The sequence below is a fragment of the Jaculus jaculus genome, chromosome X (genome assembly GCF_020740685.1).
Source record: "Jaculus jaculus isolate mJacJac1 chromosome X, mJacJac1.mat.Y.cur, whole genome shotgun sequence".
In the NCBI taxonomy this organism is placed as follows: domain Eukaryota; kingdom Metazoa; phylum Chordata; class Mammalia; order Rodentia; family Dipodidae; genus Jaculus; species Jaculus jaculus.
Window position 1 is genome coordinate 97,761,088 of NC_059125.1, and position 27,864 is coordinate 97,788,951.

At 40.3% G+C, this 27,864-nt stretch overlaps 1 protein-coding gene across 2 annotated transcripts in view; it reads left to right on the forward strand.

The window, feature by feature from the left end:
• Nucleotides 1–27,864, forward strand: part of Fam199x (family with sequence similarity 199, X-linked) — a 40,753-nt gene that overhangs the window by 5,029 nt on the left and 7,860 nt on the right. For both annotated transcript variants that reach the window (XM_004659162.2, XM_045141072.1), the window contains exon 2: nucleotides 12,446–12,665. In XM_004659162.2, the coding sequence (XP_004659219.1) occupies nucleotides 12,446–12,665 (220 nt within the window). The remainder of the gene's footprint in view (nucleotides 1–12,445; nucleotides 12,666–27,864) is intronic.

The window sequence follows — 27,864 nt, forward strand, 5'->3', positions numbered from 1 at the left end:
CCAGCCTGTTGTTTCTTTTTTTTAATGCTTTTTCAGTCTTTTTTCCTTCTGGAATGTTCTGCCTCCTTGCCCATCCTTAAGATGGTATTTGAGAAAGATCATACAATTCCAGCCTTTTTGTTTTTTTTCAAGGTAGGGTCTCACTCTAGCTCAGGCTGACCTGAAATTCACTATGTATTCTCAGGGTGGCCTCGAGCTCACGGCGATCCTCCTACTGCTGCCTCCTGAGTGCTGGGATTAAAGGCATGTGCCACCATGCCCGGCCCAGCCATTTTTTTTTCAAAGGAGATTCAAACAGCTAAATGACGTATGTGGACATAGTTTAATTTTAGTAGTATCTTTTGTTTTAGTTGCATGCATCACATTTTTTTCCTTTACATCATTTGCCAAGTCATGTAACTATCCATAAATGAGATATGAATAGTTAAGTACTAAAATTCAGTTTAAGGTTTAGCCATTACAAAACAAATTTTATTACTTATAGAAAGTTTGTTAGTGGATAGATATTTGATTTATGTTTATCTTGCTTCCTGCTTGTTACCAGATAATATGATGAGAATGTTTAAATGCCTTTAATAAAGGCTTCATGATGATGACAGTTTTGTTCCTGTTCATTTATGAGACTCTAGACCATATTTACAGTCTTCCTAAATTCAGAGAGCCACAGCAGTAGTACTAATGGTCTGTAAGTTGAATGCATGCAGTATTTAAAATATCTCTCACATAGGTTGTTATGCCACTGGTATAGATTTAGTTAAGAAGTAAATTACATAGTGTTGCAGTCAGGTTCATATTGCTGGTAGAAATTATCCAACCAAGAGCAGCTTGGGGGAAAAAGAGGTTTATTTTGGCTTATAGGCTTGAGAGGAAGCTCCATGATGGCAGGGGAAACCGATGGCATGAGCAGAGGGTGGGCATCACCCCCTGGCACACATAAAGTGGACAACAGGAACAGGAGAGTGTGCCAAAAGCTGACAAGGGGAAACTGGCTGTAACATTCATAAGCCTGCCCCCAACAGTACACTCCCTCCAGAAGGCCTTAATTTCCAAATCTCCATCAGCTGAGAACCTAGCATCCAGAACACCTAAGTTTATGGGGGACACCAGAATCAAACCACCACACATGGACATAATCAACTTTATTTTTTAAAAGAATTTATATTTCCCAGCTGGCTACATATGTAGTCCCAGTTACTTGGGGGACCAAGATAGAAGGATCATATGTGCCCAGGAGTTTGAGACTCGCCTGAACAAAATTTTTTTTGTTTGTTCTTTTTTGGTTTTTCGAGGTAGGGTCTCACTCTAGCCCAGGATACCTGGAATTCACTATGGAGTCTCAGGGTAGTCTTGAACTTGCAGTGATCCTCCTTCCTTTGCCTCCTAGTGCTGGGATTAAAGTTGCATGCACCACCATGCCCGGCTCTGAACAAAATTTTGTCTCAAAAACATTCACATTTTCCTGTGATTATCTTTTATTACCTAATTGGGCTTGTTTAAAAGTTTGGAAAAATAGAATAAGTGAGTCAAAAATGATTAAACTTCTGAAGAAACTTAAAATGTCAGTGTGAAATACATACTTACACACACATATATGTGGATAGATGTATGTTCAAGACATTTTCTTTGGATAAGGGACAAAGTTTGTTGTAAATGGAGATTTCCCACCTTTCTGTTCCCTTCTTCCTCCTCCTTAACTCCTCTGTCTCTTTCTTCATTTCTTAATTCTTAATTCCTTAATTCTTCTGTCTGTCTCTCCCTCTTTCTTTCTTAGCAAGGTCTCAAGTAGCCTAGGCTTCATTTCTTAATTCTTAATTCTTAATTCCTTAATTCTTCTGCCTGTCTCTCCCTCTTTCTTTCTTAGCAAGGTCTCAAGTAGCCTAGGCTGGCCTCAAATTTTATACATAGCCAGGATCACCTTGAATTCCAGACTGTCCACTATGACAGACTTAAATGAGCATTTCTGTTAGTATTTCCTTCAGGTCTTTTTTTTTTTTTTTGGTTTTTCAAGGTAGGGTCTCACTCTGGTCCAGGCTGACCTGGAATAAACTCTGTAGTCTCAGGGTGGCCTTGAACTCAAGGCAATCCTCCTACCTCTGCCTCCCAAGTGCTGGGATTAAAGGCATGTGCCACCACGCCCGGCTTTTCCTTCTGGTCTTGATTTGCATGTTAGTCATGTCTACTGCAACAACCACTAAAAGGTATGCTATTTAGCAACTTAGAAAAATTCTAATAATATAGATAAGTCCTATGACTAATTTGTGAGATAAACAAGGATAATATGAACTACCACATTAGTTATTTCCTTTATCTTTTAGGCGTGTATCTATACCTTGACATAAATAGTTGTGAAAAATGTGTGTGGGGACAGTGACTTACTTTTTTTTTTTTTTTTTTGGTTTTCTGAGAAAAGGTCTCAGTCTAGCACAGGCTGACCTGGAACTCACTCTGTAGTCTCAGGGAGGCCTCGAAGTCATGGTGATCCTCAGACCTCTGCCTCCGAAGTTCTGGGATTAAAGATGAGCACCACCACTCTCATCTATTTCTCCATCTTTTATATTTATTTATTTATTAGAGACAAAGAGGGGGAGGAGAATAGGCACACCCAGGGCATCTAGCCACTGCAAATGAACTCCAGATGTATGTGCCAGCACCACCTTCTGCATCTGGTTTACATGGGTTCTAGAAAGTCAGTCCTGGGTCCTTAGGCTTCTTGCAAGCAAGTGCCTTAACCACTAAGTCATCTCTAGCCCAAGTCCCTTAGCTTTATACATCATTTTGGCATGATATGAAATGAGTTATTGAATACATCACCAAATCTGTTGTGAGATTTATTTTGGTGGTACTGGACATTGAAATTAGAGCCTAGTGCATACAAGACAAGTACTCTTTTACTATACCATTTTGTTGATTTAAAAAATATTTATTTATTTTGGTTTTTTGAGGTAGGGTCTCTCTAGCCCAGGTTGACCTAGAATTCAATATGTATTCTCAGGGTGGTCTCAAACTCACAGTGATCCTCTTACCTCTGCCTCCCAAGAACTGGGATTAAAGGCATGGGTCACCACAGGCTTTTTTTTTTTTTTTTAATTTTGAGACAAGGTCTTGCTAAATTGCTCAGGTTGGCCTAGAATTTACAATCCTTCTTCCTTCTCCCAAATAGCTGGGATTACAGATGCATGCTGCCAGTTCCAGACCTAGATCAGTTGTGAGAGTTAAGAGCTCCATATTTAATCACCATTAACCAGAAGAGTCCCAATCTCTTGTGTAACTTTTATTGGTAACACTGAGGATTAATCTATATTAGGAATATACTGTGCCACCGAGCTACATCTTCAGCCCCTATTGAATGCTCCCATCCACAATTTTCGTTACCTAGGTATGGAATTGTAGATGAGCTGTGGGTTGCAAGAGGGAGAATTATGTTGACAGTTTATGGACTTGTTGAGACAAGTTGAAAATTGAGGTTCCGGCTTAGGAGATATTTGTAGGCTATAAATTCAGATTTAAGAGTAATGAAGGGCTGGAAAGATGGCTCAGCAGTTAAAGGTGCTTACTTGCAAAACCTGACAGCCTGGGTTCTATTACCCAGTACTCACATAAAGCCAAATGCATGAAGTGGTGCATCTATCTGGAGTTCCTTTGCAGTTGCAGGAGGCCCTGGAGTGCCTATAGTCAGTCAGTCTCTGTCTCTCTCAAGGTAGGGTTTCACTCTAGTCCAGGCTGACCTGGAATTCACTATGTATTCTCAGGGTAGCCGTGAACTCACAGTGATCCTCCTACCTTTGCCTCCTGAGTGCTGGGTAAAAATAGTTTTTTAAAGTAATGAACAGAAAAAAAAAAAAATGAACAGAAGTTTCCGAAATGTTCTAGGAGTAAAACCACAGGGTATAACAGTTGAAACAATGGAAGCTTTTATTTCTAGGTAGGGTCTCACTCTAGCATAGGATGATGTGGAATTCACTATGTATTCTCAGGGTGGTCTTGAATTCACAGCAATCTTCCTACCTCTGCCTCCCAGGTGCTGGTATTAAAGATGTGTGCCACCAAACTTGACCTACCCTTCAATAAATTTAGCAGAGAATGTGTGATTAATTTGTTTTGCTTCGTATATTCTTTTCCAAGAATAACATTTTAGTTCCTTAAAAGCAGGCCCCAGGCTGGGCATAATGACATATGCCTTTACCACCAGGACTTGGGAGGCAGAGGTAGGAGGATCACCTTGAGTTCAAGGCCACCCTGAGACAACATAGTGAATTCCAGGTCAGCCTTGGCTAGAGTGAAACCCTACCTCAGAAAAACCACCACTGCTGGGCATGGGGGCACATGCCTTTGATCCCAGCCCTGGGAGGCAGAGGTAGGAGGATCACTGTGAGTTCAAGGTCACCCTAAGACTACATAGTGAATTATATTATAGGTCAGCCTGGACTACCCTACCTTGGAAAACCAAAATAAATAAATAAATAAAATTTAAAAAATAGGCCACAGGAAAGTAGTTGAAAATACTAGAGAGCTTGGGATGAGGGGAGATAGAGGTGATATAATTTGAAACCCATATGAAAGAATTATCCTTGGAAATGATTTTTTTTTTTAAAATTTTTGAGACAGTAGAGTGGGTAGAAAAGGTGGGTCGTGATTTTTTATTTTAATGTTTTTTTGTTGTTCAAGTTAGGGTTTTACTCTAGGCCAGGCTGACTTGGAATTCACTCTGTATTTTCAGGGTGTCCTCGAACTCACGGCCATCCTCCTACCTCTGCCTCCCGAGTGCTGGGATTAAAGGCGTGTGCCACCACGCCTGGCCCAATTTTAAATATTTTTATTATTATTTTTTTTAGAGGTAGGGTTTCACTCTGGCCCAAGCTGACCTGGAATTCACTATGTAGTCTCAGGGTGGCCTCAAACTCATGGTGGTCCTACTACCTCTGCCTCCCGAGGGCTGGGATTAAAGGTGTGCGCCACCATGCCCACCAATTTTAAGTATTTTTAAATATTTGAGAGAGAAAGAGGCAGAGAGAGAATGGGGACCTCCATAACCTCCAGCTGCCTCAAATGAACTCCAGATGCATGTGCCACCTTGTGCATCTGGTTAAGTGGGTACTGTAGAATTGAGACTGGGACCTTTGGCTTTTTAAGCTAGCATCTTAACTGCTAAACCATCTCTCCAGCCTGGTGGGTAGTGATTTTGAGACAATTGAGTTAGTAGAGAATATATTAGAGAACTTAGTGTGTAGTGGGTTTATCATCTGCCTTCTATTGGAACCTTGATGGTCCATTGGTCTGCAGAGGAATAACAAGGGAATTTGGTCAAGAAGTCAGTGATAAATACCAGTAATGATAGGGGAATGTCCCTTAAAAATTAATTCATGAATTTGGAATGATTTTCATCTTGATAATTGTGATCTTATTCAGAATTGCCCAGTCATTGGATTCTCCACCTGAGGGAGGGAGGCACTATAGAGGAATGTGTATATGTTATACATGCTTTTCTTAGTTTTGATTTTTCAAGGTAGGGTCTTGCTCTAGTTCTTGCTAACCTGGAATTCACTTTGTAGTCTCAGGCTGGCCTTGAACTCATAGCCATCCTCCTACCTCTCCCTACTGAATGCTGGTATGGGCGCCAACACCCAGCTCTTAATTTTTTTGAGGCAGGCTCTCACTATGGTAGCCCTGGGTGGCCTGGAACTCACTATGGTGATCATGCTGACTTCAAATTTTTGGTGATCCTTTTGTTTCTGTCCTCTTGAGTGTTATGATTACAAGTATGTGCCACCATGCCCAACTCTTCTGAATTCTAATATTTTTTGTTTTGTTTAATTTTGATGTAATAACTGACCTCAAATTCATGATCCTCCTACCTCCTGCCTTAGTCTCCTGAGTGCTGTGGTGATAGACTTGAGCAAACATGCCCAGTTTCATTTTAACATTTTTTTAATTTTTAATTTTTATTTATTTATTTAAGAGTAACAAGAGAGAGAGAGAGAGAGAGAGAGAGAGAGAGAGAGAGAGAGAGAATGGGGGGGATGGGCATGCCAGGGCCTCCAGCTACTGCAAACGAACTCCAGATGTGTGTGCCCCCCTTGTGCATCTGGCTAACGTGGTTCCTGGGGAATCAAGACTTGAATCAAGTCCTTAGGCTTCACAGGCAAGCGCTTAACTGCTAAGCCATCTCTCCAGACCTAATTTTAACATTTATTATTCTTTAAAAATATTTATTTTTTCATTTACTAGAGGGGGATATGGGTGCTCTAGGGCCTCTTGCCCCTGCAAATGAACTCCAGGTGCATGTATAGCACATCTTGCTTCATGAGGATACTGGGGAATTACTGGGGAATTGAACCACTGGCCAGCAGGCTTTGCAAGCAAGTGCCTTTAACTGCCGAGCCATTTTCCCTGTCCTAATTTTAACATATTTTTATTTATTTATTTGAGAGTGACAGAGAAAGAGGCAGATAGAGAGAGAATGGGCGTGATAGGGCATCTAGCCACTGCAAATGAACTCCAGATGTATGCGCTACCTTGTGCATCTGGCTTACGTGGTCCCTGGGGAATGGAGCCTTTAACTGGGGTCCTTAGGCTTCACAGGCAAGTGCTTAACCGCTAAGCCATTTCTCCAGTCCTAATTTTAACATTTAAATGGCTACTTAAAAAAATAAAGAAGTCATTAAGTCATGTATACTTACTGAAAAGCCTTGAAAATTAACATATCTGGTTTTAGGGTTCCCCCCCCAAAGGCAGAGTCTCCCTTTACCCCAGACTGACCTGGAATTAGTCTCAGGATGTCCTCAAACTCACAGCAATCCTCCTATCTCTGCCCCCTGAGTGCTGGGATTAAAGGCAAGTGCCGGGCTAGAGAGATGGCTTAGCAGTTAAGTGCTTGCCTGTGAAGCCTAAGGACCCCGGTTCGAGACTCGGTTCCCCAGGTCCCACGTTAGCCAGATGCACAAGGGGGCGCACGCGTCTGGAGTTCGTTTGCAGAGGCTGGAAGCCCTGGCGCGCGCATTCTCTCTCTCTCCCTCTATCTGTCTTTCTCTCTGTGTCTGTTGCTCTCAAATAAGTAAATAAAAAATTAAAAAAACAAAAAAGGCAAGTGCCACAATGCCCAGCTAGTTTTTATTTTAGTTAAAATACAGGCAGAGGTAGGAGGGTTACTGAGTGTTCAGAGCTACCCTGAGACTACATAGTGAATTCTAGGTCAGCCTGAGCTAGATGAGATTCTGTCTTGAAAAACAAAACAACAACAAAAAAAAGGGCACCAATTTTAACTGTTCAGTCAAACATCATTTTGTTGATTCTTGGGAACATTTTTTAAAAAAATTTATTTATTTATTGATATTTTTATTTTTTAATAAGTGATCTTTTATTGACAACTTCCATAATTATAGACAACAACTTATGGTAATTCCCTCCCTTTCCCCATTTTTCCCTTTGAAACACCATTCTCCATCATATCCCCTCCTATGCCCTCCCCCTCTCAATCAGTCTTCCTTTTATTTTGATTTCATGATCTTTTCCTCCTATTATGATGGTCTTAGGTAGGTAGTGTCAGGCACTGTGAGGTCATAGATATCCAGGCCATTTTATGTCTGGGGGGAACACGTTGTAAGGATTCCTGCTCTTTCTTTGTTCTATACATTCTTTCTGTCACCTCTTCCACAATGGACCCTGAGCCTTGGAAGGTGTGATAGAGAAAATTCTGTGCCGAGTACTCCTGTCGCATCTTCTTAGCACCATGGTGCCCTCTGAGTCACCCCAAGGTCACTGTCATATGAAAAGAGAAGCTTCTCTAACCAAAAGTAAGAGTAGCATTAATATATGGGTATAACATTAAGAGAAGTGCTTACTGGCAGTTTGTTGAGCATAGTATATACATTTAGTGAGACACCAGCAGAAGTTACACCCCTAGGGCTCATGACTATCCCTGTTGTAGGTTTTCAGAATCAGGGATGTATTCTCTCCCATGGAGTGGGCCTCCAGTCCAATGAGAGAGCAGTTGGTTTCCACCATGACAGATGTGCCACTGTTGCACCCGTTGGCTCATTTGGCCTAGCTGGCCAAATTTTAAGGCTTGCAGTGTCCACTGTTGAGTATCTTCACTGGTGATTTCTCTCTCTCTCCCATTGAACTGCATGCAGTGTAGCTTTTTCCAGCTTTCTGTCACTTATTCTATATGGAGGTTTTCATCTCAGCTCCAGCAGGTTTTCTCAGTGACCTTGCAGCCAAGTATATGGAGTCTTTTTAGCAATAGGGTCTTACCATCTATTCCTGGTTGGAAACAAAGGTCTTTGGCAATGGCCTGTAATGTTTTGGGGAGATCAGTGACCTCCCTGTTCAACAACTCACTGGAAGGTATACCATTCCTAGCGATGAAAATTTTCTAGTAACAATCTATGGCTCCTGAGTGTTCCATTGTCCAAAAAAGTAGGTTTCCACATGACTTATTTATATCCAATTAGATTTTGATTAGCCCTCCCTCCACCTTTCCTTACTGAATCTCTTCCCCTGACCTCACTTAGGCCTTTTCACCCCCATTAATCTGTTCTTCTACTTACATATATAATACATAGAGATAGGAGAGAGACAGAAAGAGAGAATGAATGAATGGACATTCCAGGGCCTTTCTGCTGCAAACAAACTCCAGATGCATGCACCACTGTGCATTTGGATTTACATGATTATAGGGGAAACAAACCCAGATTTTGGGCTTTTGGAAGCAAGTGCCTTAACTGCTGAACCACCTCTCCAGCTCCCATACTTAAGTTTTTTTTTTTTTTTTTTGAGATAGGGTGTCACTCTGGCCCAGGCTGACCTGGAATTCAGTATGTAGTCTCAGGGGGCCCTTGAACTCCTACCTCTACCTCCTGAGTACTGGGATTAAAGGTATGCGCCACCATGCCTGGCTCTCACACTTAAGTTTTTATTGCAAAATCTCATTATAGAAAATTGAAGACTTTAAAAAAATCTACAAAGACACTCATCACTTTTCCCAGAGGTAACACTGTCAACACTTTGATGTTTATTTTAATATTCTTTCTATTTACAGATTGGGGATATACAGGTTGAGGGTGGCTTATCTTACATGGTTGGAACCAGAAGTGTTCAGATTTTTTTTGTGATATTCACATAAAGAGTTGCTATGAAGATAAGACACATGTCTAAATATTAAATTTGAGATTTTTGTTTAACACATACATTACGCATATAGTCGAAAGATAATTTTATGTGCTAACTTTAGTGAACTAGTGAGTTTATTGGGACTACTTCCAAAAGCAGGCATGGCTCAGACTCAGCTGCATCACTGAAAATCTCACCTCACATAGGCAAAGATGCATGAAAGCTGTATCTCTGGTGTTCCCTGCATACTTGCGTGTGAGATCCAGTGCTAAGCATGCTCTGCCTTCAGCTCAAAGGAAAACATGCAGTTTTTGAGTTGCCCATGTGCTTTTTTCTCTTTATTTATTGTTTTTTCGAGATAGGGTCTCATTCTAGCCCAGGCTGACCTGCAGTTCAGTATGTAGTATCAGGGTAGCCTTGACCTCACGGTGATCCTCCTACCTCTGCCTCCCAAGTGCTGGGATTAAAGGTGTGTGCCACCACACCCAGCTACTTTATTTATTTTTATTAAGTAGAAACTTTGTATGGACACATCATATGTTGGTACCATCATTTCCTTCCTCTCTGTCTCCATTTTGGTTAGGGCCCTCCTTAGTGGGATTACTGATAATCACCATGGGGTTGTGGATTATCAGATATGAGAGCATAGTCTGAGTTGGCCTACATTGTATAAGTCATAAACTTCTGAATTTAAGGTTACCTATAAAATGATGTCTGTGGTGATGCACGCCTTTAATCCCAGCACTTGGGAGACTGAGGTAGGAGGACTGCCATGACTTTGAGGCCAGCCTTGGACTGCTGAGTAAGATCAATGTCACCTTGGGCTAGAGGGAGACCCTACCTCAAAAAAATTAATAGCTATACAAAATAAAGGAGGAATTTTTTTAAATAATTTTTCATTAACAACTTCCATGATTATAAAAATATCCCATAGTAATACCCTCCCTTCTCCCCCTTTCCCCTTTTAAATTCCATTCTCCATCATATCCCCTATCCCTCTCAATCACTCTCTCTCTTATTTTGTTGTCATGATCTTTTGGGAGGAAAGTTTTTAATTACATAATTCAGAAAAGGCTAGCTTTAATGAAAGATGTGGAACAACATAATAACAGGAAAAAAAACCCCTTTTCTTCAGGAAGTAATTATGTCTGTAGCTAATTAATATTGGTTATCACTATCTTAAGCCCTAATTCCCTGTGCTACTGGCAAATCAATTTAAGATCATCATCTTATTAATGACATATAACTAGTGGAAATTTACAAAAGAGAGCAGATGGATGTATTAAGATAACTGATCCCCCCACCAAAAAAAAAAAAAAAACTTGTCACAAATGCTCCTGACAAAAATATTGGTGGTGTTAAATGCATGAAAAACTCATAAAAGCAGTAATGAAATATTAATAAGTAATATACATTTTTTTCTTTTTTTTTTTTGGTTTTTCGAGGTAGGGTCTCACTCTGGTCCAGGCTGACCTGGAATTAACTCTGTAGTCTCAGGGTGGCCTTGAACTCACGGCGATCCTCCTACCTCTGCCTCCCGAGTGCTGGGATTAAAGGCGTGCGCCACCACGCCCAGCCATTTTTTTCTTATTGTTATTATTTATTTATTCATTTTGGTTTTTCAAGGTAGGATATCACTTTAACCCAGGCTGGCCTGGAATTCACTATGTAGTCTCAGCCTGGAGTTGAATTCATAGCAATCATCCTACCTCGGCCCCGTCAACAACTCCCCACTTGAGTTGTAGAATTAAAGGCATGCACCACCACACCTGGCTTTTCTTTAATTTTTGAATTATAATATGTAGTTCAGAATGACCTGGAATTCATAATCTTCTTGCCTCTACATCATGAGTACTGGGATTACAGTTACATATCCAACCTGGTTAAAATGTTTAATTTTGATCTGCTACTTATCACATACATGAACTGCTTTGGTCCTAGGAGATGGGTAAAATGATTTAAAGAATTTTAAGTAATTTTATTTATTTGCAAGAGAGTATGGGTGGGTACACCAGGGCCTCTTGCCACTACAAACAAACTGCAGAACACATGTGCCCCCTTATGTATCTAGCTTTACATGGGTACTGGGTGCAAGCAAGCACCTTTAACCATAGAGCCATCTCTCCAGTCCCATGTCATGGACATTTTTATTTCACCTTGGGGAGCATCAAGTAATGAAGTCTGTTGAAAAAAAAGTATTTGATGAAATATACCTAGCTTTTGTTTTTCTTTTGAAATCTTTGGATCAGTTACCTTTTTTAAAAAAATATTTTTTTATGTATTTGAAAGGGGGGAGGAATGTGAATGTGTATGGGCATGCCAGAGCCTCTTGCCACTGAAAGCAAACTCAAGGTACATATGCCACTTACTTTTTTAAAATTTATTTTTATTTATTTATTTGTAAGCAGAGATAGAGATAGAAAAGTGACAGAGAAAATGGGTGCACCAGGGCCTCCAGCCATTGCAAATGAACTCCACATACATGCATTACCTTGTGCATCTGGCTTTATGTGGTTACTGGGGAATTGAACTCCACACCTTAGTCTTTGCAGGCAAATGCCTTAACCACTGAGCTATCTCTCCAGCCCCTCATATAGCGCTTTCTGCATCAGGCTTTACGTTTGTTCTGGGAAACTGAATTCAGGCCATTAGGCATCAGGCTTTGCAATAAGCAACTTGAGAGAGAGAGAGAGGGAGAGAGAGTGAGCGAGCGAGCGAGAGAGAGAGCGAGCGAGCAAGCGAGCGAGCGCTTGGGGATGATCCCGAATTCTGAATACAAAACTCATTTTTGTTTCACATGCACTTGTAATAAAAGATAATGGGTTGCACTAGGGCCTCCAGCCACTGCAAACTCCAGACATATGCGCCACTTTGTGTATCTGGCTTTACATGGGTATTGGGAAAATGAACCTAGGTTGTTAGGCTTTGCAGGCAAGTGCCTTAACTTCTGAGCCTATCTCCAGCCCCTTGAGCTACTTTTTGTGTCTGGCCTTTTTGCATAGGTGGCCTGGGAATTGAGCCCTGGCTGATAGGCTTTGAAAGCAACTGCCTTTAGCTGCTGTGTCATCTTCCTAGCTTCTGTAATGCATTCTTATATAATCCTCACAGTAAATTCATTTAATGAGAGGTTGTAGACTTGGAGAGATGATTTATGTAGGATAAAATAGCCAACAAATGACAGGGTAAGAATTAAAACTTAGACTCCAGAGCTGGTTCACACTACTCTCATCCCTAAAAATTTATTCCTAGAAAATATCATAAATATATTATGTTAACCTTCAAAGTCTGTAAATTCTGTAATTCCTGATGTGATTGACTCTGTGTTGTGTTTTTGAAGGTGGAACCTAACTTCCTGTGGAACAAGTGTTGCTAGCTCAGAGTGCAGCGAGGAACTCTTTTCGTCAGTTTCCGTTGGAGATCAAGATGATTGTTATTCCCTACTAGATGATCAAGACTTCACTTCTTTTGATTTATTCCCTGAGGGAAGTGTCTGCAGTGATGTCTCCTCTTCTATTAGCACCTACTGGGATTGGTCAGATAGTGAGTTTGAATGGCAGGTATGTTTTGCTTTTTCTTTTATTGACATCATTACTATCAACATAGGTGCATAAAGTTCTCTCAATTTTCATTTCTAATTCAAAGTAAATATCCTTAGTATTCTATGATAATACATTGTAAAGTTAAGAATTAGATGGAATATGCATTGTATATTTTTGGTCATGTATCTTAGGTTTCTTGTGCTATAAGTTTGTAGGTTTTTCCTCTGTAAAGCAACCTATGTTTGATTCCAAGCAAATTTATTCTTCCTACTTTGTAATAAATAGCATTAATGTCCTTAGAAAAAGCATATCAAGGTCATGTTAGAAATTGAATATCATGAACCATTAATACCAAATCATGTCATTTTTGTTTCTCTTACTAGAAATGAACTATGATTTGTCATTTTATATATTTCTGCATGTAGACATGCTTTTCTCCCAATACTTTTTTCTCATGGTGTATATACTGTGTAAATGACTTTGTGGCAAATTGTTAGAAAATGCTACTTTATAATGATTGCAATTGATCAGAAGATGTAGATTTTATTGCAGCATCCATTTTCTGATTGCAAAAGGAAATAACATTTAAAGAAGCTTTCTGTGCATAATATTACATGTTTTATTCAACAGATAAAATTGAATACTTGCTGGGTTTGAAAGTGATATAAATATTTGAAGTGGTATTTCAAAAGTGAAGTCAAATATTTTTTTTGTTTCAGTTTTTATTAAAGTATTAAATATCACAGAATAGTATAAATTAAAAATAAGTCTCTAAAGTCTCACTCTACTCTGGTCACTGCTGTTAAGAGCTTATGTATACATATCTTGAGAATCCCATCCCCCCCCAAAAGCTCTTATGCGTGTGTGTGTGTGTGTGTGTGTGTGTGTGTATGCATATATAGTAGGATCATACTTCAATCTAATGTTAGGTTGTGATTTTTTTCAGATAATGCATCTCATCCTTTTTTGGTGTGTATGTGTTGTAGGGGTGTGTGTGTGTGTGTGTGGCCAGTGTGGGTGTGTGTGGATAACAGAGAAAGGTGATGGCATCTTCCTCTTAGCACTCTTTCTACTTATTTCCTTGAGACAGGGTCTTACTGAACTTGTATGTAGCTCCCCATTTTTCAGTTAGACTGACTGACCCGGGAGCCCCAGAAGTCTTCTTATGTTTGCCCTCCTCAGCACTGAGGTTATAGGCATATGTGGCTATGGCCAGCTTTTTTGTGGGGTATGGTAGCATGTCTTGAGGTCAGAGGACAACTTTGGGTGTTGGTCCTCTCCTTCCACCTAGTTTGAGGCAGGGTCTCTGGATGTTCACTACTATGTTCACCAGGCTAGCTAGCCCACAAGTTTTTGTATGAGTCTTCTGTCTCCATCTCCCTTGTTGCCCTAGGTGCATTGAGAATACAGGTGGGGTAGTGCCACAGTGTTCAACTTTTATGTGGGTTCTGGGGATCTGGATTCATGTACTTAGGCTTTCAGGTCAAGTGCTTTATCTACTAAGCCATCTCTCTTCGTCTCCAAAATAAGAGAATTTAAAGAAGAAAAAGTAATTCAAATCCCTCTGGCTTTATTTTTATTTTTTATTTATTTATTTTTTTCAAGGTAGGGTTTCAGTCTAGCCCAGGCAGACCTGGAATTCACTATGGAGTCTCTCTAGGTGGCCTCGAACTCACAGAGATCCTCCTACCTCTGCCTCCTGGGTGCTGGGATTAAAGGTGTGTGCCACCACGCCCAGCCTTTTATTTATTTATTTTTATTGTATTTTATTTATTATTATTATTATTATTTTTGGTTTTTTGAGGTAGGGTCTCACTCTAGCCCAGGCTGACCTGGAATTCACTATGGAGTCTCAGGGTGGCCTTGAACTCATGGCGATCCTCCTACCTCTGCCTCCTGAGTGCTGGGATTAAAAACGTGTGCCACCACGCCCGGCTCTGTATTTTATTTTTTTGATGAGAGTGAAAGAATGAATATTGGTGTGCCAGGACCTCCAGCCACTGAAATCAAAGTGCAGATGCATGTGCCACTTTGTGCATCTGGCTTTAAGTTGGTACTGGGGAATTGAACCTGGGTCCTTTGATTTTGCCAGCAAGTACTTTAATCACCAAGCCATCTCTCCAGCCCTTAAATAATATTTAAAAAATATTTTATTTTTATTTATTTATTTGAGAGAGAAAGAGAGAGAAGAATGAGTGTATCAGGGCCTCTAATCACTGCAAAGAAACTCCAGATGCATGAGTCACCTTGTGTATCTGGGTACTGGGGAATCAAGCCTGGGTCCTCAGGCTTCACAGGCAAGCCCCTTAACTACTAAGCCATCTCTCCAGCCCCAACAATAATTTTTGAAAAATAAAATTTAGTGGTCATCAATAATTCTGGTATATATCTATAACTCCAACAACAGAAAACACAGAAATACTAAGCATAGAGTTCGAATTCTCCTTTCCTTCCATCTCCTGGCAAATATCAATTTGCTTTCTCAATATATTTGCCTTCATTTATATAAATGGAATTATATAATAGGTGGCTTTTGTGTCTAGTTTCTTTTGTTTAGCATAAAGTTCATCCATGTTGTAGCATTTAATAGTACCATTACTTTCTGTGGCTGAATAATATTTCATGGTGTGGATAGTATATTTCATTTATCCATTCATCAGCTGATGGACATTATGTGGCTTCACTTTTTAACTATTCCAAACAATACTGCTGTGAACATTCAGGTACATGTTCTCATATAGATGTATATTTTTCATTCTTTATGATATATCCCAGGTGTAGAATTGTTGAGTCACTTGGTAATTCTTTAATTCTTGGGGAACTGCCAACATATTTTCTAAAATGTGTGGATCATTTTGCCTTTCCTCCATCCATGTATGGAAATTTTCAGTTTCTTCACATCCTTACCTACACCTGATGTCGTTTATCTTTAGTATAGCCATCCTACTGAGTGAGAAGTAGTACCTCATTGTAGTTTTGATACCCATTTCTCTGATTATTAATGTTTTTAGCGTCTTGTCATGCTCTTAGAGCTCATTGTAGAAGCATCTATTTAATTCTTGTGCTTATTTTAATGTTTTTTGTTTGTTTGTTTTTCAAGGTAATGTCTTGCTCTAGTTAAGACTGACCTGAAATTCACTAAGTAGTCTCAGCCTGGCCTCCTAACTCTGCTTCCCAAGTGCTAGGATTAAACGTGTGCACTACCATGTCCAGCATGATTTTTTTTTTTTTTGGTGTGTGTGTGTGTGTGTGTGTGTGTGTGTGTGTGTGTGTATGCATGCATGCATGCATGCATTCTTGTGTGTGGAGGCTGGAGGTTGACATTAGGTTTCTTTCTTGATCACTTTGCACTTTTATCTACTGACGCAGACCTTTCACTTTTGCACAGAGCTCATAGATTCATCTAGTCTAGCTAGCCAGCTTGCTCTGAGGATCCCCTGTCTCTGCCCTCCTAGAGCTAGAATTACAGATGACCACCACACCCACCCAACATTTATCTGGATGCTGGAGATATGAAATGTGGTCTTCATGCTTGTGTGGCAAGAACTTTATCCATTGACCCATCTCCCCAGCCCCAGATGATACATGATTTCAAAACATATTTTCCTATTCTGTGGATTGCCTTTTAACCTGATTATGCTTATCCACTTGGTAGTATCCTTGGCTATAAGAATATTTTATTTACATATGTATTCTTTCATCCAGACAGGATCTTGTTATATAGCCCAGCCTAGCATTGAACTCATGGTGTACTTGTTTTAGCTTACTCAGTACTGAAAATTTAAGCTTATACCACCACATTCAGTAAATATTTTTAATTTGCTTATTTTTAAAAATATTTATTCATTTGAGAGAGATATAGAAAGAGACAGATACAGAATGGTCATGCCAGGTCTTCTGATCAGTGCAAATGAACTCTAGATGCATGTGCCACCTTGAACATCTGGAGTTACATGGTTATTGGGGAATTGAACTTGGATACTTAGGCATTGCAGGCAAGTGCTTTATCTGTGCATGTTTATATGTGTGTAGATTTTGTGTGTGGGGGTGCACATGCATGTATTTGTGTGGAGGCTAGAGTTTGACATGTCTTTTTGTGACGGTGTTTCACCAACAGATTAGGCTAACTGCATTCTTGTGTGTGGAGGCTGGAGGTTGACATTAGGTTTCTTTCTTGATCACTCTGCACTTTGATCTACTGACGCAGGACCTTTCACTTTGCCATGTGAGCCCCATGGATTCTCCTATCACTGCCTTCCCAGCACAGGAATTTCAGGCATGTGCCACTATACCCAACAATTGTACGTGGGTGCTGTGGATCTAAAATCAGGTCCTCATTGCCTCTGCAGCAAGTGTTTTACAGTTGAGCCATCTTCAGTATTATTTATGTATTTTTCTTTATTGTCTTATGATGTCACTTTTAATTTTTTTTTATTTTATTTTATTGTCTGGTACCTATTTTACCATTGCAGTCAGCTTCGCATTGCTGGCAGGACACACCAGACCAAATAGCAGCTTGTGGGAGGAAAGGGTATATTTTGACTTACAGACCTGAGGGGAAGCTCCATGATGGCAGAGGAAAATGATGGCATGAGCAGAGAGTGCACATCACTTCCTATTCAGCATCAGATAGACAATAGCAGCAGGAGAATGTGCCAAACACTGGCAAGGAGAAGTTGGCTGGAACATCCATAAGCCTGCCCCCCCAATACACTGCCTCCAGGAGGATCCAGTTCCAAACTTGGCACCAGCTGGGGACCTAAGCATTCAGAACACATGAGTTTATGGGGGCCACCTGAATCAAACCTCCACAAATGTATACTACTGTATCTGACTGTACTTGGGTTCTGGGGAATCTAAACTCAGGTCCTGAAATTTGCATAGCAAGCCTTTTACCCACAGAGACATCTCCCTAGCCCATCATTGAATAGTTTTGGTTTCCAGATGACAGAGATTTAATTTTTAGATAACTCAGTTCTAGTCCCTTAATGTTTATGTCCCTTCTATTGCTTATTTACAGTACTTTTATTTATTTATTTATTTATTTATTTATTTGAGATAGGGCCTCGCCCTGTAGCCCAGGCTGTTCTGACCTCATTATGAAGATCAGGATGGCCTTGAACTCATGTTCATCTGCCTGCCTCAGCCTCCTGAGGGCTAGGATGATAGATGTGAACCACCACACCTGGCTACAGTACTTTCTGTTTTGTTTTGTTTTTAAAGGTAAGGTTTCATTCTATCCCTGGATGACCTGGAACTCATTGTGTAGTACCAAACTGGCCTCAAACTCAGCAATCCTATCTCTGGCTCCTGAGTGCTGGGATTAAAGGTGTGTGCCACCATAACTGGCTTGGCTGTAAAACTTTTAACTTTTTTTTTTTTTTTTTTTTTTTTTTTTACAAAATAGAGTCTTACTCTAGCCTAGACTGACTTGGGTGGAACTCCTTCGGTAGCCCCAGTATGGCCTCAAACTCACAGTGATCTTCCTACCTCAGCCCACTGAGTGCTGGGAGTAGAGTTATATGCCACCATGTCAGGCTCTTTATTGTGGTTTTGTAGCATGTTTTGGAATTAAGAAATGTGAGTTCACTCGTTGTTGTTCTTTATAATGATTATTTTGGAATTTGGGGATCCCAAGATTCCATTTGAATTTTAGATTCAAGTTATGTACTTGAGCCTAACCTAGCCTTGAGCTCATTCTATAGATCTGGTAGGCCTTGAACTTGCCATCCTCCAGCCTCAACCTCCTGTGAAGCTGGGATTGCAGGCCTGTGTTGCCAGGCCCAACAATCATCCTTGTTTTTATAATTTTTTTTTTAATTTTTATGAGAGAGGGAGGAAGAGAATTGGTGGAACAGGTCCTCCAGCCACTGTAATTGAACTCCAGACATGTGTAGCATCTTGTGTGCAAGTGTAATCTTGTGTGCTTGCATCACCTTGTGCATCTGGCTTACATGGGATCTGGGGAATATAGCATGGGTTCTTAGGCTTCACAGGCAAGTGCCTTAATTGCTAAGCCATCTTTCCAGCCCCTAGCAGTCATTCTTAAAAAAAAAAAAAAAAAAAAAAAAAAAAAAAAACTGTGGTGGTTTGATTCAGGTGTTCCCCATAAACTTAGGTGTTTTGAATGCTAGGTTCCCAGCTGATGGAGATTTGGGAATTAATGCTTCCTGTAGGCAGTGTATTGTTGGGGGCAGGCTTTTGGGTGTTATAGCCAGTTTTCCCTTGCCAGTGTTCGGCACACTCTCCTGTTGCTATGGTCCACCTTATGTTGGTCAGGGGTTGATGTTCACCCTCTGCTCATGCCATCGTTTTCCCCTGCCATTGTGGAGCTTCTTGAGCCTGTAAGCCAAAATAAACCTCTTTTTCCCACAAGCTGCTCTTGGTTGGGTGATTTCTACCAGCAATGTGAACCTGACTGCAACAAATACTTTATTTATGAGTGAGAGAGAGGGAAGGAGGGGGAGGGAGAGGGAGGATGTGCAGTTCCTCTAGCCCTCTGCAAACGAACTTCAGATGCATGTGCCACCTTGTGCATCTGGCTTATGTGGGTACTGGGAATCAAACCTGGGTCATTAGGCTTCACAGACAAGTGCCTTAACCATTAAGCCATACCTCCAGCCTAACAATCAGTCTAAATAATGTACAATCAGATGGAGTGCTGATGATTCTGAGAAATATTTTTTTTCTTATTTCATGTGATTTATTTCAAGTTTTTTTAATCCATAATGCTACATGTTGGCAGGCTTTTAAAAAATGTTAATTGCTGTCTGCTTCACTTATTTCATCAGTGGCTAGAGTGGAAAGCTATCTCCAACCATTCACTGTTAACAGTAATGTACATAACTGACTACAGTGTTAGAACAGAAATCAAGACTGCCTTTGTAATGTGTTTTCCCACTTCTGCCTTGGAGTATTGGTACTCTGTTAACATGGATATTTACTATTTAAGTACTCTGGAAGGCTTAAACTGTCTTGTCATTGTGGGATCTCATAATGAGCAGTAAATTGTCCCACACAGTAATTACAAATTACATGGTAGGAATAATATGAAAAACTCATGTATTATACTATACGAACTTGTATTAACTCTGTTGTAGTTAAAAACTGCACCTGTTTAAATTTTAGCAGATGTTTTGGTACTACTAAAATAAACATAAATAATTCACAGAATTTTGGGGAAGAGAATTACTAACTACTCCTTATGGCAAAGTTTTAACTTAAGAGTGATGTGACATCTTAGCATTGGAAGTGTCATCAAATCATTAGGTTTTCTGAGAATTTTCTTTGCTTGTAGTCCTTTAATTATTAAAAGTTATTTTTGACTAAGTCTTTGAACTCTAGAAATTCTTCCTTTTCATTATTGAGCAAGAAAGCTTAGAGACTAAAGAATGAGTAATTCTGCTGTCATGCTCAAGTGCAATCTGAAATTACACATCAGCTGCTACAGAAATGAATTTACTCATAAAATTCTGCTGCATATTGCAGAAAAATATGACAGAAGTTTGATCTCTCCATGTGTCACAACCACTGATTGTAACATAAATATACTGAATATTGTCTATGAAAAATATAAGATTAGACTCATTAAGCATTTTTATTCTGAAATATATCATCCATTATAAAGTGGAAAGTTGCTGGCCCATATACAGGAACCTATGCAATTAATTTCTGTAACACTGCTGCTATGTTTAATTGACTACTTGAAATTTCCATTTGAATGACATTATTATTTAATACTAATTTGAAATCTGATGCTGAGTCCTTGGTCAATGATGTCACTCCCAATTTTAGTGTTTCGTGGAAAAATAGACCTTTTTGCTTTGTGACATGTCTTATAGCATAGTAAAAAATGGTTACTCTGTGTTCGTAGGACATTTGTGACTTTTTTCTTTCCATTGTCACTGTATCACAGATTGCGCATACACACTCCCCCCCCCTTTGGTTTTTCAAGGTAGGCTCTCACTCTAGCCCAGGCTGACCTGGAATTCACCTGTGTAGTCTCAGAGTGGCCTTAAACTCACAGTGATCCTCCTACCTCTGCCTCTCAAGTTCTGGGATTAAAGGTGTACACTATCACGCCTGGGTTTACCTTCTCCTTTTATTCCAAACTACATCTGAAGCAGATTGCCTGGTGTAGTTGAAAGTACTGGACTAGTGTCCTACGTTGGGTTCTGTCACTAGTTATATGATCCTCTCTGGACATCACTTTCGCCTTATTTGTGAAATAAGGGTGTAAGACTTAAAAAAAAAAAAAAAAGGACTGCAGCTTAGCTTCCCTTCTCTTTGTGTATCACTTTGAGACTTGACGTGTATCACCCTGGGGTGGGGAGGTTATATGATGATGAAATTTTTATATGATCCCTTGTTAGCTGTTTAGTTAACAGCTTTATAAATCCTTTTGTTCAAAATTTTATAAGAGCTTCTTATCTAATTCCAGTCATTCCACATTTTTGTTTTATCAATTGTTTGAAAATGTTAGAGTCCACTTCTACATGTTGTGATGGCTTCTAGCTCTTCTGTTGTGCTTTCAAATCTCTACTACTTATTTTCTGTTTAGATTGTTTTCCTTCCCTCTTTTATCCCATCAGTGACTTCATTAAATTATTCTACTTACCTGAGTGTCTTTTCCTTTCCCCATTCTGTTTTTTTTTTTTTTTTCTTCCCTGAGTCAGGTCTCACTCTAGCCCAGGTTTATCTGGAACTCACTTTATGTCTCTAGGCTGGCCTTGAACTCACAGTGGTCTATCCACTTTCCTCAGCCTCCTAAGTCCTGGGATTAAAGGAAGATACCGCTATACCCAGCTTCCATTCTGTCATTCTTTTAAAATTCTATTTATTTAAGAGAGGATGAGAGAGAGAGAGAGAGAGAGAGAGAGAGAGAGAGAGAGAGAGAGAGAGAGAGAGAATGGGTGCACCAGGGCCTCTAGCCACTGCAAACGAATTCCAGACATGTGCCAATTTGTGCATTGCGTGGGTACTGGGGAATTGAACTTGGGTCCTTAGGCTTCGCAGGCAAGCACTTTAACTGCTAAGCCATCTTTCTAACCCCTTTATGTCATTCTTTTTGTTTAATATTTAATTTTTATGTATTTATTTGAGAGAGAAAGGGGGGAGAGAAAGAGTGGGCACACCAGGGCATCCAGCCACTGCAAATGAACTCCAGATCCATGCGCCACCTTGTGTATCTAGCTTAAGTGGGTACTGGAGAATCAAACCTGGGTCATTAATTACTAAGAAATCTCTCCAGCCCCCCTTTCTGTCATTCTTAAACCTAGATCATAAAATATAATCTAACCACTTTAGTAACATATGACATTCTCTGAGGGGTTTTACTACCTTTTTAATTTTTTTTTATGACAGAGAATGAGACAAAGATCCAGAGAGAGAGAGAGAAAGGCACCAGGGCCTCTAACCATTGAAATCAAACTCCAGACATGTGTGCCACCTTGTGCACATGCATCACCTTGTGAGTCTGGTTTATATGGGTTCTGGGGAGTCGAACCTGGGTCCTTAGGCTTCTCAGGCAAGCACCTTAACTGCTAAGCCATCTCTCCAGCCCCCTTTACTATCTTTTTAAGGGTCAGAGTCCATGACAAGTAATGGAAAAAGAAAATATGTCTTGTTGTTATGTATGTGTTAAGCATGTTACCTACTCAAGCTTCTTAGCAATCCTTTGCAGTTAGTGGTTCTTTTTACTGCAGATTTGACTCAGCAAAAGAGAACTAAATTGCACAAGACCACCAGGCATGGTGGTGCATAGCCGTAGGTAATTCTAGCAGTCTGGGACATAAGGTAAGTGGAAGAAGGCCAGCCTGAGCTAAACAGTGAGTTCCAGGCTGGCCTGAAGGATAGTCTGAGACCCTGTCTCAAAAAAAAAAAGAAAGAAAGAAAGAAAGAAAGAAAGAAAGAAAGAAAGAAAGAAAGAAAGAAAAAAGAGGAGCTGGGCATGGTAGTGTACACTTTTAATCCCAGCACTCGGGAGGTAGAGGTAGGATCATTGTGAGTTTGGGGCCACTGTGAGACTCCATAGTGAATTCAAGGTCAGCCTGGGCTAGAGCGAGACCCTACCTTGAAAAACCCAAAACAAACAAACAAAAAAGTCATTGGGGGGGGTGGCTTAGCAGGTAAGAGCACTTGCTATGCAAAAGCACCAGGACCGGAGTTGGATCCCCAGCATGCACATTAAAAGCCAGGCATGGCTTCGCATACCTGGAAACCCTAGCATTAAGAGGGTGAGACACAAGGATCTTTGGGGCTCACTAGTCAGCCTAGCCAATATAACTGAAAAAAATAGTGTGAGTTCCAGTTTCAGTGAGAGACTCTGGCTCAGGGAAGTAAGGCAGAAGTGTGATTGATGATACCTGATGTTCTCCTCTGGCCTCTTTATATATGTACCCAGGGCATGTGTATTTGCACATATACCCCCCCCACCATACAACAAAAGGAAAAAAAATATGAATCCATCAGTAAATAAATTATACAAGATCATACCTCACAAGAAGTTGGACTAGGATGTTTTGCAATTTATTTGTAATATTCATTACTATCCATATTTTATGTCCCACAACAAGCAGTTTTTCATATTTTTATTTATTCATTTGAGAGAGAGCCTCTTGCCACTACATAAAGATGCAAATCTAAGTGCTTCGCATGTAGTTTGACACAGAGCAAATATTCTCTAAAGATTAAAATGAAATTATATTTATGGATTTGCGTGGTTGTGTGTGTATGTGTATATGGGCATGCCAGGTCCTTTTGCTACTGCAAATGAACACCAGATACTTTATGCCTGGCTTACATGGTTTGCTTGGAAATTGAACCTGGGCTGGCAGGCAAGCACCTTTAACCACTGAGTCATCTTTTCCATCCCCTAAAATGATTTATTTCTTTAAGTTTTGAAGGTATAGTTATTCTAAGACTTTTTTTCTACCCTTTTTTATTTTGGAAGTGGAGGCCTTTTTTTAAAAAAAAAAAATTATTTATCTATTTATTTGAGAGCGACAGACACAGAGAGAAAGACAGATAGAGGGAGACCGAGAATGGGCGCGCCAGGGCTTCCAGCCTCTGCAAACGAGCTCCAGATGCGTGCGCCCCCTTGTGCATCTGGCTAACGTGGGACCTGGGGAACCAAGCCTCGAACCGGGGTCCTTAGGCTTCACAGGCAAGCACTTAACCGCTAAGCCATCTCTCGAGCCCAGTGGAGGCCTTTTATCTGATTAGGTTGGTCTTATATTCTCTTAGAGACTCCAGGAAGATCTGTGATGTAATATTATGATTTGAAGTCTTTAACTTAGTGAAAAAAGCAAAGCCTTTTCAGGGCTAGAAAAGAGATTTTTACGTGTGCATTGGTAACTATTCTTTTGTAATAGTGACTTGACATCTTTAGGGCCAAGGGTGAACAATTTAAGTACTATTACATTGATGAGATTTTAAAAGAAGTCATTAAAAATGTGACTTTATTTAATTATTTTCAAGGGGAGAGAGAGAAAGAAGGAAAAGAAAGGAAAGAAAGGCAGAGGTAAATGGATACACCAAGGCATCTTGCTGATACACATTCTAGGTGTATTTGCCACCTAGGGCATCTGGCTTTATGTGGGTGCTGGGGAATTGAACCTAGGCTGTCTGGCTTTGCAAGCAAATGTCTTTAACCAGTGAGCCATCTCTTTAACCCCTAGCACAGAATCTTGAGTAAAATCAGTTAGTGGCAGATCATTCAGGCCTCCTGTTTTGTAGGCTTTAGTCATAGTATCACTATAAATTAAAAACCTTAATGAGTATCGAAACTTAACAGAGCATTTTTTTAATATCTTGATTTATGCTTTTTTAAAAAAATATTTATTTATTTGAAAGTGACGGAGAGAGAAAGAGGCAGATAGAGATAGATAGAGAATGGAGCTGGGCGTGGTGTTGCACACCTTTAATCCCAGCACTTGGGAGGCAATGTTAAGAGGATCACCATGAGTTTGAGGCCACCCTGAGACTACATAGTGAATTCCAGGTCAGCTTGGGCTAGAGTGAGACCCTACCTTGAAAAACAAAAAACACACACAAAAAAGAGAATGGGTGCACCAGGGCCTCCAGCCACTGCAAACGAACTCCAAATGCATGTGCCCCCCTGTTCATCTGGCTAATGTGGGTCCTGGGGAGTTGAACTTCGAACTGGGGTCCCCAGGCTTCATTGGCAAGTGCTCAACTGGTAACCTATCTCTCCAGCCCTAATTTATGCTTCTGTTTTTGTTTGGTATGGTCTCAGTCTAGTCCAGGCTGACTTGGAACTCACTCTGTAATCCCAGGATGGCCTCAGACCTACAGTTAACCTGATTAAAGGCATGTGCCACAATGCTCAGCCTGATTTATGCTTTTGAAAAGTTTTAAAGTGCTTGACTACAGAGCCTAACAACTGGAGTTTGATTCCCCATTATTCATATAAAGCTGGATGACAAAGTGTCACATGCATCTGGACTCTGCTTGCAGCAGCTGGAGGCCCTGGTGTATCTAATCTCTCTCTCTGTCTTCTCTATCTGCTTTAAAATAAAGAAAAAATAAAATAAAAGTTTTTGAATAAGTAGATATATATGAGAATGCTCATGTTGTTGCTTTTGTATAAAATAGTTGTAAGCCAATATTAATACTACCTAGCAGTTCAGCAGATTCTATATTTGGCATGAGTTATATATTAAAATTATATGGGGTCTAGAGAGATGGCTTAGCAGTTAAGGCACTTGCCTGTGAAGCATAAGGACCCCAGTTCGATTTCCCAGTGCCCACGTAAGCCAAATGCAGAAGGAGGTGCATGTGCCTTGAGTTCATTTGCAGGGCTACAGGCCCTGTTTTGCCCATTCTCTCCCACCCTCCAATAAATAAATAAAATTCTATTTTATTTTTGAGTCACTGTCTTGTATATCCTAGGCTGACCTGTCTTTTTTCAAGCTTATTTATTTTTTAAATTTTATTCTATACAGTAACATGCTATATACTATTATCCCCTCACCCAAACTTCCATTACCCTGGTGTCCCTCCTTAGTGGAGTTATGAAGACCTAAGTTAGTCCCTATGGGGTAGTGAGAGATCATGCCACAGAGCATTCCTACCTGCTCTGTGGCTCTTGCAATCTTTCTGGCCCCTCTTCTGCAATATTGTCTGAGCCATGGCAGGCCAATTAGCAGTCTGATTTAGTGTTGAGTTACTTGTAGTCTCTGGATTTCTGCTTTGATTGGTTTTGATTATTCTTCTGCAAGTATCATAGTGGGCAGTCAGCTGTCTTGTCATATTCATGGATCTAGTCTCTCCTCCATTTCTCTGTCATCTATAAAATAAAACAGATTTTCCAACCAAGCATGAGAGCAATTTGGGTTAACAGGGGTTTGCAAAGTTGTTTAGGAGGTTTTTTGTTTGCCAGCCCACTCTTTCCTGAAATTCTGACTTGGTTTCCAGTACCAGGTATGAGTCCCCTCCTAGTGAGCGGGCCTCATGTCCAATTAGAGAACAGTAGGTTACCTGTACAGGTTACATGCCACTATTGCACAAGTGTGTACTTCTTGTCTGGCTGGTTGATTTCATCGTCTGCTGGGTCACCTGCTTATTCATGCTGTTGGTGACTGTTGTCTGTTGGCAGCTCTAACAGGACTGTCCAGCCCCATGAAGGCTAGCCAGAAGGGAGCTAGTTTCCCTTTTGGTTCCAGCATGGTATTTTAATGTCCTCTGACCTCAACCTGTGGTGCTTTCAGCATATAGGGCAATAGGGTATTACCTGTTAGCTCTGGCAGGTAATCAAGTGTTTTGGCAATGGCCTACATTGTTTTGGGAACCTCATGGGTCACCCTGGCCAAGAGCTCACTGGGGGCAGTAACCCAATTCTGAACCTTGGAATTTTCAGCCAGAGTCCATGGTTTTAAGAAAGTTAAGCTCCTCCTACCTTCTGTCAGATTTCCTACCTTCTGTCCTCTTCCCCCTTAATTAGTGGTTATATCTTGTAGAATGCTAGTCAGAATGGTGTCCATGGAACTGATTCTTAACACTGTCTTAATTTTTGTGTAATTCCCTTCCTACCCTACCTCACCCCTCTCTTCCCACCCTTGACATTCCTTCTCTTCCCCAAACCTTTGGGCACCCCCTCTCTTTCCACCCCCTTTTTTCTCTTTCCTGATCTCACTCTAGTTTTATGCTCACATTCGTTGCATTAACTTCCATTTACAGTCATCTCCACTTGATCCCAGTTAGGATCCTCACATGAGAGAGTACATGTAGCGTTTGTCTTTCCATGTCTACGTAATCTCATTTAGAATGATTTTTCCCCCCAATTCCATCCATTTTCCTGCAAATTTCATTATTTCATTTTTCCAAGTATTGTGTAGAATTCCATTGGGTATGTGATGAAGATATGTACCATATCCATTCATCAGTTGATGGGCATCTGAGCTGATTCCAGTTCCTAGCTATTTATTGTGAATAGAGTTGCAACAAACATGGTTGAGCAAGTATCTTTGTAGTAAAGAGCCCACGTATACACACGAGTGGTATAGCTGGATCAAAAGGTAGATGTATTTTCAGGAGTCTCCATACTGATTTCCATAATGGTTGTACCAGTTTGCACTCCCATCAGCAGTGGGTAAGGGTTACTCTTTCCACACAGCCTCACCAGCATTTGTTGTCTGTCATTTGACTTTTTTTTCTTCTGAGGTAAATTCTTGCTGTACCCCAGACTGACCTAGAACTCACTATGTAGTTTCAGAGTGGCCTCGAACTCATGGCAATCCTCCTACTTCTGCCTCCCAAGTGCTGGGATTAAAGACATGTGCCACCATGCCCAGTCTTGACATTTTGATGTATACCGTCCTGACTGGAGTGAAATCACAGAGTGGTTTTTATTTGCATTTCTCTAATAACTAAAGATGTTGAACATCTCCTTAAGTGTGTAATGGCCATTTGTATTTCTTTCTTTGAGAATTTTCTGTTCAACTCTATCCAATTTTTTGATTTTTTTTATTGTTTAATTTTTTGAGCTTTCTGTAGATTTTAGATATTAGACGTTTGTCAGAGGTATAGCTGGTGAAAATTCTGTGGGATGTCTATTGACTCTTGATAGCTTGCTTATGTGTACAGTAGCTTTTTAGTTTCATGAGGTCCCAGTGGTTGAGTGTTGATGTAATTTCTTGGGGTACTGGTGACGTGGAACTTTGTTGTTTAAAAAATATTTTATTATTTATTTGAGAGT